At 38.2% G+C, this 16,650-nt stretch overlaps 1 protein-coding gene across 1 annotated transcript in view; it reads left to right on the top strand.

The window, feature by feature from the left end:
* The first annotated feature begins 12,864 nt into the window (after positions 1–12,864).
* Positions 12,865–16,650, top strand: part of LOC126475177 (uncharacterized) — a 44,294-nt gene continuing 40,508 nt past the window's right edge. The window contains exons 1-2 of the mRNA XM_050102810.1: positions 12,865–13,057; positions 14,975–15,124. Of these exons, the coding sequence (XP_049958767.1) occupies positions 12,970–13,057; positions 14,975–15,124 (238 nt within the window). The 5' untranslated portion in view covers positions 12,865–12,969. The remainder of the gene's footprint in view (positions 13,058–14,974; positions 15,125–16,650) is intronic.

Here is a 16,650-nt window from a genome sequence, read left to right as displayed (position 1 = left end):
TCAGTCAGATCTTTATGAGCTTTCAGTAAGGTGCACAGATTGGAAACTTGTTCTGAATGTTCAGAAATGTAAAGTTCTGCACTTCACAAAATGAAAAAATGTAGTATCCTATGACTATAATATCAATGAGTCACTGCTTGAATTGGCCAACTCATACAAATACCTGAGTGTAACACCCAGTAGGAATGTGAAATGGAATGATCACATAGGGTCAGCCATGGGTAAAGAAGGTGGTAGGCTTTGGCTTATTGGTAGAATACTGGAGAAGTGCAATCAGTCTACAGAAGAGGTTTCTTACAAATCACTCGTGTGACCACAGAGGCATTCAACCAATCATTCTTCCCGTACTCCATACATGAATGGAACAGGAAGAAACCCTTATAACCGGTACAAAGGTATATACCCTCTGCCATGCACTTCATGTTGGTTTGCAGAGTATAGATGTAGATGTAGATGTTCTGAGAAAGACTCTGTAACTGCATTATCCATTGCTGGTAGGTTTGACCATTTTTTCTGTGTTGATTAAAGAACTTGTGGCAGGCAGTGGCCACATGAATTTGAGAATCAAGATACTGTGCTAATTTATTTTCAAGCTGATCATAAGACAGCTCATGTGATTTGATCTCAGGATTCAATGTTACAGTAGGTTGCTGAACCAGATCAAATACTGATGTATGAGCTTTGATCTGTGTGTTTTGATTTTCTTTCTTTCTGATGGTAATTATATTTTGATGTTGTGATCATGTACATCACTGCACTTGATGCTTTCAATTGGTTGGCTTGTACAAAATGTAATTAATTGAAATATATGTAAAGAATATATTGTTAAGTATTTGTGTTGTACAAACATTTCACAATATTGCTCATTTCTGTAACAGTAATATTCTTTTTAGTAGACATAGCATTTAAGCAGACATTAGCTGCACAGCCTCATAATTCAGTCTTATAGTTAAGAAAAGGATAAACTGTTCCATAGTGAACTATTTTTAATGGAACTGTCTTTGGCATGTGGCTAAGGAGGTGTCAGCCACTACTGACTTTCTCATGTTCATGGCTGACGTTTGTTCATCCCAGATTTTCAGCGACATACACACTCTGAAATTTACGGCTGCCAGTTTCTGATGCTGAGATGTTACATACATTATTTACAATGGTGTGGTAATAACTGTTTGTTTAAATGCCAATAATTGAGATTTGGTGACATTTACCTTGATGTTCTGGTCATTGAAATATTTCATTAATTTTGTTAGCCTGCTAGTAGCAAAAATTCTAGCTCCTTGTATTCTCTACCATAGAATAAGACTGAGATATCATTGTAGCTTATAAAGAGTGAGTTAATAGTTTGTACTGTGTCATTAATATATATGAGAAAGAGAAAGGGATCAAGCTTTGAGCCATGAGGTATACCTCGTATTACAGTTTCAGTGGTGGATTGGAAGTTTACAATTTTTTCATCTAATTTGTTTATAAGTTCAGTGCACTGCTTATGATTTAAGAGGTATGTTATTATAAGATGCAGAGGAGGACCCCCAAAACGATATGATGTTATGTTTTTTATAAGTAACCTATCGTATACTACGTCAAATGCTTTTGCCAGGTCTAAAAATATAGCTGTAGTTTGCATCCTCTGGCCCAACAGACAGTACATTTCATGGAAGAACTGTGTAATTGTCATTGTCAAGTTCAGCACTTTTCTAAAACCTTGCTGATACTCTATAAGCAGTTTGTGTTTTGTGAAAATGCTCTGTAGTTGGAGACATCTTCCTTGCTTCTCTTTTTGGTTTCACAATACTCATTTTAAGGTCGGATGGATACATGGTTTCTCTCATGCTGTAATTAATCATATAGGTAAAATATTTTGAGATTACTTTTACGTACACTTTAATTATTGCACTGGAATGCCATCCCATCCAGACAAAAGTCTTTTTCTTTACAATACATATTACATTGAAAACTTCCTGCTCATTGTGCTGGCGTAATCTGTCACCAGCACACCAGGTGGCAAAGATGTTGTGAGAAGATTGATAGAGGCCAAAGACAGACTCACTAGAAATGCACCGCCAATGCCCTCTCAGCTGCCAGTATTTAGATTGCTGCAGTGGGCCGGAGGGCCCAGTCAAATCCAGTTGGTCAGTCATCCAGTGAGTCACCAATTCAAGTCTTCAGTCGCAGCCCAGTCACTTGTAGTTGCACACAGAGTCTCAGTCTCAGGCAGCACATAGTGACCAGAGTAGTGTACATAGCGACTTGTACATCACCAGCAGTGAGGCTAATGCGGACTATTCTGAAAGAGTTTGTACCCACAACACATGGACTGCCTTAAGTTAAGTAATGTCTTGTTCTTATGAATAAAGAACCCTATTAATACATACATGCAGTTGTGTTACAGAAAGAGGATACTGGCCACCAATCAACATCCTCTTCTTGCTACCCTTCAAACAAGCCTACAGTGACAATGAGATGGCACAAAAAATGGTGATGAGAATAATTCAGTGCAGGTTTTGCTTGCTTCTCTTCTGTTTTAGCTTGCAAGGGTGTTCGTTTCTAATTGCTAATTTCTTGTGTTCTTGCATGTATTCCAGGAGGGGACCCACAGAACTAATCATATTTCTCTTTTAGAGGCATTGCTTTCTTTTTGCTATAACATATTTGTGTAAACCATGGCTACCTCACCCGCTCCACCCCCTGCCCCCGTGCCACAGCCACAGAGGGCCAATATGATCAATCTAATGAAAGCTTTTCAGTTCCAGAACCAAAAACTTGCTACCTTGCTGACAGTACAACAGCTTCTGGCTACACAAGCTGCATCAGCTGCACAACAACAACAGACCAACCCTAGCCCAACAAGTGCCACTGACCGGCATACCACCATTCTGGCAATTTAACAACTCAGGGATTGTATTACACGTATTATTTTATGTACATGTGTAGCTGTAACTTAGAAATGTAAAATATAGTAAACTTTTGTATTTCTCTCAAAAAAGTGAAAAAAGTTTCTTTTGTAAACCTTGACATGTCTCCTGTACATCAAATCAAATGATCTGAAAATTGTACATAATGAGATGAATAAACCATGTATCACCTAATACCTGACACAGTTCCAAGCAAATTGTGAAGCTCATCAAGTTCAAGATACAGTAAAGCTACAATACTTTCTTTTGATTTTGGGATCCCCAGTGTTTAGGTCAATAAAAAAACTATTTCCAGCTTCATCTCCTGATGAACTCAGTTATGATGAAGTAATCACTGCATTAACCAAGTACTATGACCAGCAAGGGCAAGTGGCTGCAGCCAGATATAAGCTCTTTTGCTTGAAGAAAAAGTCAGAACAGACGTATCATTAGTGGTATACAGAGTTAATGGGCATGACTAGGAAGTGTAGTTGTGGCTACTTTTACAGTGAATCAATGATAAGGGATGCAATAGAATTCAATGACCCTGATAGCAGAATATGGGAACAGATCTTAAAGTACTCTGATCTATTATTTCCTCAAGTATTGCAAATCTTAGAGCAATATGATTCAGGTGTCATAGCGACCGATAACTTCAACTAGGCCCCGATTAGTCATGTCAAGTCACCTCTTGCTCATGACCACCACAAGTAACCACAACAACGAGCGCATACACAGTCGTGTGAATAGCCACATAACAGGTAAACAAACATGTGAACTTAGTGAAGTCTTGCCCTAGATGTTTTGCTGCCATAAAAGACAGGATTGCCCATCATGTAATGCAATATGTTACACATGTGGAAAAAAAAGGCCATGTCCAAGCAGTTTGTTTGAAAGGCCACAAAAACGCCAATTTTGCTCATTCCAAGTAAAGGCAGGCTCCTGCACATGCAGTGAATGCTGTGTTTTCCAAACCTACAACAGGTTCTGACAAAAGTAAGATTAAGGCTGTGCCTTCTTCTCACCCTAGTGCTATGCAGTTATGTTCTGCCACATTATTTGTCTCATTACGAATTTTTGGGCATCGTGTGAACTTTCAGTTAGGCACAGGTGCCTCAGTAGCTTTGCTTAATTGTACCATGTACAAAAAGTTAGTCTCACCACACCTTTCTTAGTCTGACAAGCAGCTCACTGCTTACAATGGACAGGAAATTTCAGTGCTTGGAGAGCCTGATTTGCCTGCCACTTAGAAATATCACTCTAGGACAGTGAATTTTACTGTGTTGAAATCAAGAGACAGTGAGAACATATTCAGTTTAGATGCCTTTGATTTGTTTGGCCTTAGCATCCAAGACAATGTACTTTCCATATCAGCTTCTGATCCAAAAGACAATGTCACTAGATTGCTTGAAGAATTTCCTGAACTATTTTCAGGAGGAATGGGAAAGGCTAATAGTTTTGTTGTACATGTTACATTGAAAGACAATGCACAACCTAAGTTTTTTAGGCCTGCCCCAATCCAATTGCTTTGAGAGACAAAGTAGCCAGTGAATTGAAAGAATTGCAAGATGATGGTGTAATTGCTTTGATTCATGCTAGTTAATGGACAAGTCCTCTTGTTTTGTTGCCTAAGGCTTCTGGTCACATTTGCATTTGTGTTGACTTCAAGTCTACAGTCAACCCACAGACAGTAGTGACACTTATCTGTTACCTCACCCTGAAGAACTCATGGACAGGCTTGGTGCAGGATGTTACTTTTCTAAGATAGATTTGCATAATCTTCAACCTGTCTCTTGTCAGTAGTACATATCCTACTGAGTGGAAGCAAAGTTTAATTCAACCTATACCCAAGACTGACAACCCTAAGTCGCCAGGTGACTACAGGCCGATCAGCATACTACCTGCAATATCTAAAGCCCTAGAATACATCGTCCATGAACAGCTGATGGATTACCTCAAAACTCATAACATCCACGACAAATATCAGTCAGGCTTTCGAAAGCACCATAGTACGGCAACTGCATTAATCAAAGAAACTGATGAAATTAAACATGCTATGGACAGACGTGAAGCTACCATCCTAACATTGCTTGACTTTAGCAAGGCTTTTGATACAGTTGACTTTGATATATTACTAATTAAAATGAAGCAGCTGAATTTCTCAAACAGCGCAATACACTGGTTCGACAGCTACCTCAAAAACAGATGTCAACAAGTCATTTGTGGGTCGGAAAAGTCATCATGGAAAAATGTGCACTCTGGAGTTCCCCAAGGCTCCGTCCTTGGCCCATTACTCTTCTCACTGTACATTAACGATATTTCTTCAGTGATTCACTCCTGCAACTACCATCTACATGCCGACGACATCCAACTGTACATAAGTGCTAGCCCCAAGAACATTGCTGACGCAGTAGCGAGTATGAACGCAGATCTTTGCTCTGTTTCTTGATGGGCACAGAACCTAGGTCTGAAATTAAACCCCAAGAAATCCCAGGTCATACTTGTATCTCATCCAAAGTTAATAAGCTGGTACTTTCGCGAAACAGTCCCTCAAATACTCCTCAATGGTACCCAACTTCCATACCAAAAAACAGTAAAAGACCTTGGAATAATCTTGGATGAACACCTAAACTGGGAAGAGCAAACAGTCACAGCTTGCCGGAAATCGCTCTCCTCCCAACATGCAATTCAAAAATTTAGAAAAATATTTCCAACCCATGTTAAACAAAAATTAGTCCAAACACTAGTCTTGTCTAATCTTTACTACTGTGATGTAGTTCAACAAGGCACAAATAGTGAAAATTCGAGATGCCTCGAGCTAGTGATGAATGCTTGCGTTAGATACGTATGCAATATACAGTTGTATGATCATATCAGTCCTTCATACTCCCAGCTAGGTTGGATACGTCCACATAAGGCATGCGATCTCCACATGATGTGCTTACTTCATCGGTTTCTTAGCCACTGGTGCCCCCAATACTTATCTTCTCACATTAAACACCTATCATCATTCCCAACCGCAATACCAGATCGGATACGTCTGGCATCTTGGCTGTACCTTTACATAACACAAAATCTTTCTCCGTGTCATTCTCCATCTCAGCCATACGACTATGGAACGCACTCCCCTGTGACCTGTGTCTTATCCAGAACCACTCAACATTCAAGAGGGAACTCAAGACTTACATATTAGGGACGGTATAGCCACCATTGTTGTGCCCCTCTCATCTCTTTCTTTCTCCTCTCCATCAGAGCTTCGAATTTCACCATTCTATTTCTCTTCCTCTAACCTATCTACCTCTTCTATATCTCTTTCACCCCATTCTATCGTCTTATGTCTCTGCTTGATGAGAATAACTCACAAGCTGCAAGAATATAACGAGAAAATTCCCAACAAGAAATAGGACTGACATTCATAAAAGAAAAATATGTTTACTTTCTTATACATAGTCATTACTATTATTATTATTATTATTATTCTTGATTGTTATAATTATTTTTTGATTGTTATAATTATCATTGTACTACTTTTACAATCTCTATTTTTTTTCTTTAACATTAATACTGTTTAACATGTTATATGTCCTTAATGTTCTGTAGCAACTGAAATTTGTTGAATCTGAGTATGCCTGGTTAGGTGTAAGAGAGGGCCTGAAGCCCCTAATCTTGACAGGTAAAATAAATGCATAAATAAATAAATAATGCCTACTTGCAAATTCCACTTGATGAAGAATCACAGAAAGTGTTTTTTGTAAATACATGCTCAGGATTGTTCAAGTATTTGTGTTTTCCCTTCAGCAGTGCTTCTGCACCCACCATTTTTCAATGTTATTTGGAACAGCTGACTGTAAAAGTGCTATTTCATTCAAACTACCTTGACAATATTGTCATCTCAGGTCATACTCTTGAGGACCACATTGCCAATTTGCATACTCTTTTTCGAGTGTTGTCAGAAGCAGAACTTAAGTGTCGTCTGGTCAAACTACCTTGACAATATTGTCATCTCAGGTCATACTCTTGAGGAACACATTGCCAATTTGCATACTCTTTTTCGAGTGTTGTCAGAACCAGAACTTAAGTGTCGTCTGGAAAAGTGTGACTTTTTTCAAACTGAACTACAGTAATTAGGTCATGTGGTAAACAGTCAGGGTGTGTACCCCCTCCAATCTCATTTGCTTGCAATCTGTGACCTGCCTGTTCCTTGCAATGTATCTGAACTGCTGTCAGTATTAGGCAAGATGATGTACTACATTCGATTCATACCGAATGCCTCTCAGACCGCGGCTCCATTGCATCACTTGCATTGTCAAAATGTATCTTTTTTGTGGGCTAAAGACTGTCAAGATGCATTTCAGAAACACAAAAATGCCTTGCTCAATGACAGATGTTGAGTACATTTTGATCCTGCCAAGCCAGTAGTTTTGCAAGTTGACACTTCTTTCTATGGAATCAGTGCTGTCCTTTCTCACAGAATTGGTGCACAAGACAGACCTATTGCTTTTGCCTCAAAGTTGTTAACCCAAACTCAGTGCAATTATTCTCAGACTGAAAAAGAGGCTCTAGTTATTGTATATGGTGTGACAAAATGCCATCACTATTTGTATGGTCGCAAGTTCTATTTAGCGATAGATCACAAGCCTTTGCAGTCCTTGTTTCATCTGTCAAACCAGTTCCTACATGCATTGCTCAAAAATTGCAATGATTGGCTTTGCTTCTTTCACAGTATCATTATGAAAATACATACACACCTACAGCAAAGCATGGCAATGCAGAAGCCCTATCTCGCCTTCTGATTGGCACAGATTCTGATTTTGATGTCTCTGCCATATCTTGTTGCCAAATTGATGAACAGGATTCTGAATTGCTGGAATCTTTTCCCTTGCACTACAGAAAAATAGCACAGGCCATGGAAGCAGACTCAGATCTCAAGATTTTGTTGCATTACATTCACATGACTTGGGCTCATTCATTGAACAATATCCAGAACTCAGTTGCTCATCAGCATAACCTTTCGGTACAACAGGGTATGATTCTAGTTCAAAATGACAGTGAACAATTGTGTGAGCTTATTCCCAAAGTGTTGCAGAAGGCTGTGTTGTGATTGCTCCACCAAGGAATTGTTCACACTAAACACTTAGTGCGATGGCACTGTACTTGGCAGGGCATAGATGCCCACACTGAACAGATGATGGCACAGTATTTTGCATGCATAGAAAACCAATTAATCCCTCCAAAGACTTTCCCAGCTTGGCCTAAGGTTCAATTGCCATGGTGACGAGTGCACATTGACTTTGCAGGACCATTTTGGAACATTCGTTGGCTCAGAGGGGTAGAGTCTTTTAGCAAGTTCCCATGTGCAGTGCCTAGTGATTCTACCACATCACATAACACCATTCAAGCACCATCCTCCATATTTTGCATAAAAGGTTTGCCGGAAGTTCTTGTGTCAGACAACGGACTACAGTTCACTTCACATGATTTTGAACAGTTTTGTGAACGCAATGGTATCTGTCATCTAACAAGTGCTCCGTTTCACCTGCAGTCCAACGGATAAGCAGAACACTTTGTACGCACTTTCAAACAACACATTGCCAAGCTTCACACCACCCACACATGGGAACAGGTGCTGCAACTCTTTCTCACCTCCCATCGCTCCCACCCATGAGACAGACCATTACCGGCAGAACTTCTGCATGACCCCCGGCATCAGACACTGCTCCACTTGCTACATCCACTGCAGCATCTGGCGCCACCAATGGTACACAAGTTATCACTTTGTGCCATGTGATCTTGTTCTTTTCAGGGTTTACAGCAACCACAGCTGCTGGGAAAGAGGCTGATCCAGGAACATATTGGCTCTTCTACATATTTGATTGCAGGTCCTACTTGTCTGCGGTGGTACCAACAGAACCAAATTCATGCATGACATTTGCCCCGTGATTCTGCTGCTTTTATTGCCCCAGATTCTCGGCCTCAGAGGATCACATGACCTTTGCAGACACATCCGCCCACCCCAGGAGGAGAAGATGGATGATGCACCCTCACCCCTGCCATCCCATTTCGCTGACCCAATGGACCTGAACCCGCAATCGCCATCACCGTTGCCGTCATTACCCCATGACAGCCCCTCAGGCCGGGATATGTGTCCTGGCAGCAGTTTTCCAGAGCATATTCATGTTACCTCGCAAGCCAGATGGCAGGGTGTGGTCAGTAGTACACCGTCTTCCACAGAAATGGCACCCAGCTCATCTCTTCATCCAATGTCCTGCCTCCCTTCCTGTTGTCATTCCTAGGCTCTCTACATGATAACAGTGCTGCATTTCAGAGAGGAGGAATGTGCTGGCATGAGCTGTCACCAGCACACCATGTGGCAAAGAGGTTGCGAGAAGATTGATAGAGTCCAAAGACAGGCTTGCAAGAAATGTGCCGCCAAGGCCCTCTCAGCCACCAATATAGTCACTTGCAGTTGCAGACAGAGTCTCAGTCTCAGGCAGCACACAGCAACCAGAGTAGTGTACATAGTGGACTTGTACTTCACCAGCAGCGGGGCTAACATGGACTATTATGGAAGGGCTTGTACCACAACACCTGAACCATCTTAAATTAAGTAACTTCTTGTTCTTATGAATAAAGAACCCTATTAATACATGCATGCAGTTGTGTTACAGAAAGATGATACTGGCCACCAAACAACATCTTCTCCTTGCTTCCCGTGGAAGAAGCCAACAGTGACAACAAGACAACACAAAACTCACATACCTCCGTAAATTCAAACTTGGCCTGAACTGCATCTATAATATGGTTCGGTTGGTCAATAAGGGTATTGAAATAGCTATTTAAAATATTACATGTAGTCTTTTGGTTTTTCACGATGTTACCATCGTGTCTTCTGCTGAATAATTCCATGATCATTATCTTGAGACCTCCCAAGACACTTTATTTATGTTGTTAGCCTGCTTCAAAGATTAACAATTTAGGTTTTAGAAGTTTTCTTTGCCTAGTTGTATTTTTCCTTAAAATTTGTAGAACAGCAGCTTTATAAAGCAGGTTTAGATAATGTGTACTCTACACGAGCCTCATCTGATTTGGTGGCAGTTTCAGTCTAGGATTATTTCCACTTTGGCAGTGTTTAACTACCTTTTGGATTACTCTGACAGGACCATAAACATAACTTATTCCATTTGTTTTCAGATCCTCAAACTCAATTCTTCTCTGCTGGTTTGCATTTAAAGGCATTATAATTTGGTCTATTGAAAGTTTACTTCTTCAGAACAACCTTTGTTATTTTTTGGCATAGCTGAAATTTATTCTTATCACTGGTAACAATAAAGAAAATCTAACATACTAATTTATCTTATCTATAACATTTCAGCTGATTGTAGCATAATCTATTCCAGTGGAGCATGTGTCCATTACACTAGTGTCTGAGTTTACTATTTTTAGAAGGTTATGTGAGCTTCCAGTTTACTATACTATTTAAATTTGTGTCTGTGTAAAATATAGCAAGATCATTGGGACCAGTCTGGCCAGCTACCCTACTAAGTCTATCCATAAAGCACATTACATCTGTATGCGGCTTTTCGCGGATGATGCTGTAGTATACAGAGAAGTTGCAGCATTAGAAAATTGCAGCAAAATGCAGGAAGATCTGCAGCAGATAGGCACTTGGTGCAGGTAGTGGCAACTGACCCTTAACATAGACAAATGTAATGTATTGCGAATACATAGAAAGAAGGATCCTTTATTGTATGATTATATGATAGCAGAACAAACACTGGTAGCAGTTAATTCTGTAAAATATCTGGGAGTATGCATACGGAATGATTTGAAGTGGAATGATCATATAAAATTAATTGTTGGTAAGGTGGGTACCAGGTTGAGATTAATTAGGAGAGTTCTTAGAAAATGTAGTCCATCAACAAAGGAGGTGGCTTACAAAACACTTGTTCGACCTATACTTGAGTATTGCTCATCAGTGTGGGATCCATACCAGGCCAGGTTGACAGAAAGATAGAGAAGATCCAAAGAAGAGTGGTGCGTTTCATCACAGAGTTATTTGGTAAGCGTGATAGTGTTACGGAGATGTTTAGCAAACTCAAGTGGCAGACTCTGCAAGAGAGGCGCTCTGCATCGCGGTGTAGCTTGCTGTCCAGGCTTCGAGAGGGTGCATTTCTGGATGAGGTATCGAATATATTGCTTCTGCCTACTTATACCTCCCGAAGAGATCATGAATGTAAAATTAGAGAGATTCGAGCACACACGGAGGCTTTCCGGCAGTTGTTCTTCCTGCGAACCATACGTGAATGTAACAGGAAAGGGAGGTAATGACAGTGGCATGTAAAGTACCCTCCATCACACACCGTTGTGTGGCTTGCGGAGTATAAATGTAGATGTAGATGTAGATTTGGTGGGTCATATACCCCAATCACTTCAAGCTTAGTTAACATAATTTCGGTGTAGTACCACACCTGTCATGACGTTCCCTGCAGTAACTAAGCAGCTTTTTGAAAACTTATCTAAAATTAAGTTAGTAATTTTGATTAAACAAAATTTAATTTAAGTATTTTATATATTCATTTTTTTCATTGTATTGTAAAACCAACATCACTTACATTGTATGTATCTTTCATTCTTCTTAAATTAGACTGACAAGGAACAGGTATTACAGGCTACATTACTGTCAACATGGATGCTTTTGTGAAAAAGCGTGAAATGAGGAAGAGGCTTCTGTTGAAAATAGAAACAACCACAATCACTAAGTGACCTTCTAAACTGTAATGCATTTTCTTTATGAAGAAAATATCCCAAGTTTTATGAAGAGTACATATGTGAGCATAGTGGTGATTTCTTGACACCTTGGACTCACCAGATCATCTTGAATAGGTGTGACATGGGCACTCATTAACAGGACTGGTATCACCTCTTAAAGATAAAGGAACGTGATGTACAGTATATGAATTTTTATTTTGCAACCTGTGATTACCATTTTAGCATGTTTCAATAAGACTGTGAAAATTATCAAGAAAACTAGATTGGAAATGAATAAGTAAAATAAAGCTATGTTGTAGAAAGGCAAACAACAGTCTTGTGCATGGAATTCAACAGTAATAATATTGCAAGTGAAAGTACATGACATAATTATGGGTAATCTTTGTGTAGTTGGACACATAATGAGGGTGAATTAATAATGATAGAGAAAAGTGATGATGTGGTTCTCAAGATACCACTGTTTACACAAGTCTCTCATAGGAATTTTGGAATATCCATACTACCAGATGGTAGAAGAAAGATGATGCTCATTTGATTAAAAAATTGTTTGCACAATTTCTGATGCTAGTTTCCTGTAATGGGTTGCAATGTATACCATCAGCAATGATATACAAGTCACACAGATAAATTGTTGCAGTCAGCACACTAAACAACTGTATATCTCATTTGTATGCATTTATATTTTGCAGAATTTTTGACAGCATCAAGATTACTGTCTTTATTTCATAGAAATCATGTCTCAAGAGGATCCCATTTCATAACTTTTTCCATTGTTTTACATTGCAGCTTTATATGTTTAATGGAAGAAGCTGAATTCAAAGTTCTTGATTTTAGTATTCTGAAGATGCATTTCAAAGTAAAGGTGGAAGTACTTAGTTATTGCTCTTGTGAATTTCCAAATATCCAGAATACACAGAGAAGGTAAATTTAATTAAGTTTGTTTGTTTATTTACTAATATGGCAGACAAAATTTAGTGGTACTTAATTGGCATCATATAATTACGTCGAAAGAAAACACAACTTAAGGGACTCCCCCCCCCCCTTTCTCTCTCCCCTTCCATTGAATTCTAATTTATTATTCTTGTTATACAGAACTCAAAATCACATTAAAATACTGGAGTAAACTATCTTTGTACAACATGTCTGTTTTGATACTGTTTACAGAGTGTGGAGAAAGGCGATATCCATGACAATGGGGTGATACCTCTCGACACCTGAGACCTAGGATCAAGTTTCTCAGGTTCCTCCAGGCGAGAGATTATGCATTCATTCTCCTGCTACTCTCCTCAGTAGGAAGCAAGCCTTAGCAATGTACGCACAAAGCACAAACAAGCGCCAGAAGACAATCAACAGTCGAGAAACAGCTCGAAACTTGGAGGCCAATGACTACTTTCCCGGTAAGAATGCTTCTTCAAACTAATGTGTGCCTCTCTCTCTCTCTCTCTCTCTCTCTCTCTCTGTCTCTCTTAACAACTTTTTGTTTTTTAATATTATTATGCAATTATTCATCTTTTTTCAACAATAGCACACTATTTTATTACAATCTGTCAACTGTTTGATAGCAAATTGAAAGTCATGTTATCTTTTTAGTGGATGTGCTGTTTCATAGCTATAAGCGTCCTCTTTTAGATTCGGTTTCTGTTGTATTGGTCAGACAAATGTTCCTGACTGCTATTTTGTTTTCATTTTTGTGCTTCATTATTAGCACCAAAGTAGAACAAATAAACCAAGAAATTGCCCCTATTAATTACTTGTTTTTATCATTGAAATTTATGCCATTTTAAGCAAAAACATTCTTCCAAATTGTCTTTTTTCTTTTATATTTTGATTTGCCAGAAAAATTAGCCATTTTTGTTTCCCTGAAAATTAAATACTACAAAAAACACCTACTCTTAGATGTATGAAGCTGTTTAATGAAACATATTGGACCTATTTGTAGACTTCATTAGTGTAATAGCTGTTATAATGGTAGGTCTAGTCAAAGTGATTAGCAAATATTTGCTCTCAGTTGTTGTAATATGTGATCATTTAAATTAACATTGTAGTCTCTGTACCATGTGCTTCAGCATAATTCCTTAAGTTACATCTCTGAAGGCTGGTAATTTCAGAATGTGATATACAAGTGTGTGTATGTCAGTAGACGTCGTCTTTTAAAGACAGGTTCACCAAACTCTATGAATCACTTATTTAATGTTCATAAGCTGTTTAGTTTTATAATATTGACAGAGGAAGGGTGGGCACATACTAAGCCTGAAACAAAAATTACTGAAACAGAGCTGAAAAATAAAACTTAAAAATACAGTTCCATTTTAAATATTCACACTTATACTAAAGGAGTGGTAAAGTTTCTTCAAATTGTGAGTAAGAAAGCACACAGTATGCAGGTAATGATAGTAACAATGAAATAACAACTACAAGTTAAACAAATAAGTTACACATTTTATGGCAGGCCAGGTAACTTTCATTTAATACTCCACTGCACTTCTAAACGGCACAGATACATGACACTATTTTTCAGCATTGTCATCATCTCTGCAACAATGGTCAGAATGTTCTATCAATCATTCAATTCCTCAACAATAGACACTCACTCCATTGTCATGGAGTCATTTGAGAGCCACTGTGTGGACACGCTCATTGTCAGGAAATCTGAGAGTGTCACAAATCAGTTCCTCAACTGCCTGGATGTTGTCATCTGTGATGGACACTGATAGCTTCCTTCCCAATCAGCATATCCCATGCCTGTGTACCTTTTGGTCAGATTGTTGTCACTATGAACATGACATTGCAATTGATCCACATACTGCAATAATTTCATGGTGAATCTATGTGCAATTTAGACATTTTGTTCACAAGAATTGTACTATTCTGCATACTTCAACTTTTTATTATGTTTCCAGTTGCTGTGGTATTTCATTCCCACACTGTGATGCTTCTGTTATCCGTACTGCAGCAGAGTTGTCTGTGGAGGAAACCCTAAACATGTAATCTCTTCTGACAATGCAGCACTCTCATTGTGCAGTGGCCGTAGCATGGTGTAACATGTGTAGCTTACTTACTGAAGTCCTCTCGTATAAAGTATAACATGGTGGATATGATTGTACCTCTGGACAGTTCTTGAACCATAAATTCAATTGCTTGCCTGCTTAGCTTAACCCTATGTTGTATTGTTATACCTGGTTTAACATTATAAATAACTTCAATTAACTAATTTTCATTCATTGGAGATAATGACTTATATGTATAGTTGTGTTGTTTTCTTTTATTAGTCATGTATCAGATGTCTACATGTCACATTACACTTGATTTTACAGGGTTGAATCGAGTAGAGTTTCATGCAGATGCTGCATATGAAGATACACTTACATATCAGTATTATAATGCCGCTGAGCGAATTCATGGGAGAGCTATGGAAGATTGGCTTCGACCATGTATTTCATTCAGAAATGCATTCTGCCATTCAGGCAAGTATCTGTTAAAAAAGAGTATTGATGTTTGCATACAAGTAACAACAAATACAATAATATACAGCATGCTTTGTCAATGTGGTTACCCAGATAAATGGCAGTAAAGTATGATTGATTAATTTGTCCTTTGCATAGGAGCTCATGATAAAGGATAACCTTCATTGATGTGTACTGAGTATATATTAATTAAGAGAAGCATCTGTCAGAAACTGCATTACTAAATAATTATTTTTAACTGTTTTTAGTTATTTGTATTTTCTTGGATCAAACTTAACATAGAGTGGTTAATGGAAACCTATTAGTGTGAAAAAGGTAATGCTTTCTCTGTTTACTTTCCACCATTCTGTTAGTATCTACATGAGTAAACTGATTCTACATTCTCTAAAAATATTAGTCTAATACATTGAGCATTTCTACTTGACATGTAGTACACAGGAATCTTCAATACTTAAACATAAATAATGGAGTAATTTGTAGAAGATGATGGGAGATTGTTAACGATTTTCATATCATAATACGGGATACTATTCTGACCTCTACATAACTACTGGTACTGTATGTCCTAGGTATCGCTGTTCCATAGTTCTTTATTTATTCATACTCATCCTCTGAAGATAAGAATAATATGCATTTTACCAGAGTTTTGCCAAACCATTTTTAAGGGTGGAAATAATTTTTGTTGACTGTATTCTGAATACACTTACTGCAATGAATTTTTAATCCTTTATAAGGGTATTAATCAATCTAATCCCACACTTTGAGACAAAGGTGGTTGAGGGAAATCTGCTTAGTAGTAACACGGATTCTACAAAGTGACATGTCAGCTAATTGGGCATTTTGCTGTTCATATGTGTCATGGTCACTTCATAGCTGCTGTTGTACAGTTACTTTTTTTAGTGACAGCAATTATGTAATGATATTTATTACAGGTCACATTAAGGAAACAAACCTAGTGTTACATATGAATACTACCTACCTTGCTTGTTTGCGTATCACTTTTTCAAGAGTGCATAAGAAGCATAATCTTAGTCTCTACAAGAAGCATATCCCAGTATTACCAGTCAGTTTTTAAGAGACAGTGGCTAGTGTGATGATGGAGTGATAGAGTTGTTGACAAAGACAGTTAAATTGGTGACACGGCAGAGCTCATTGCAGTCTTTCCTACCTTTGGTTATATGCACTACTCTAGACATTGATAATTTTCCATCACATGCAAGTAATTAAATTGTTGTAAGTGTAATACATATCCTGTAAGATGAGATACAAGAAAAGATTGTATCTTATTATCTGCCTTCACAAATATATGTCACCCAAACAAATAATCCCTATTTTTGCTGATATTCTACAAAATGGGAACATCTCAGCCCATCACAGTATATGTTTGCACCCATGTTCTTAACATAATGCTTTAAACTGCGTTGAAGCTTCTCTTATGCATCTTATAATAAATGCAGTTTTTTTTTATTTTTATTTTTTTTTTGCAGTGTTCCTAGTGTGTTCTTATGGTGTTATAAACAATAGCA

The sequence above is a fragment of the Schistocerca serialis genome, chromosome 4 (assembly GCF_023864345.2).
Source record: "Schistocerca serialis cubense isolate TAMUIC-IGC-003099 chromosome 4, iqSchSeri2.2, whole genome shotgun sequence".
Classification (NCBI taxonomy): Eukaryota; Metazoa; Arthropoda; class Insecta; order Orthoptera; family Acrididae; genus Schistocerca; species Schistocerca serialis.
The sequence above is the reverse complement of the archived record's forward strand: the minus strand, read 5'-3'. Positions and strand labels throughout refer to the sequence as shown.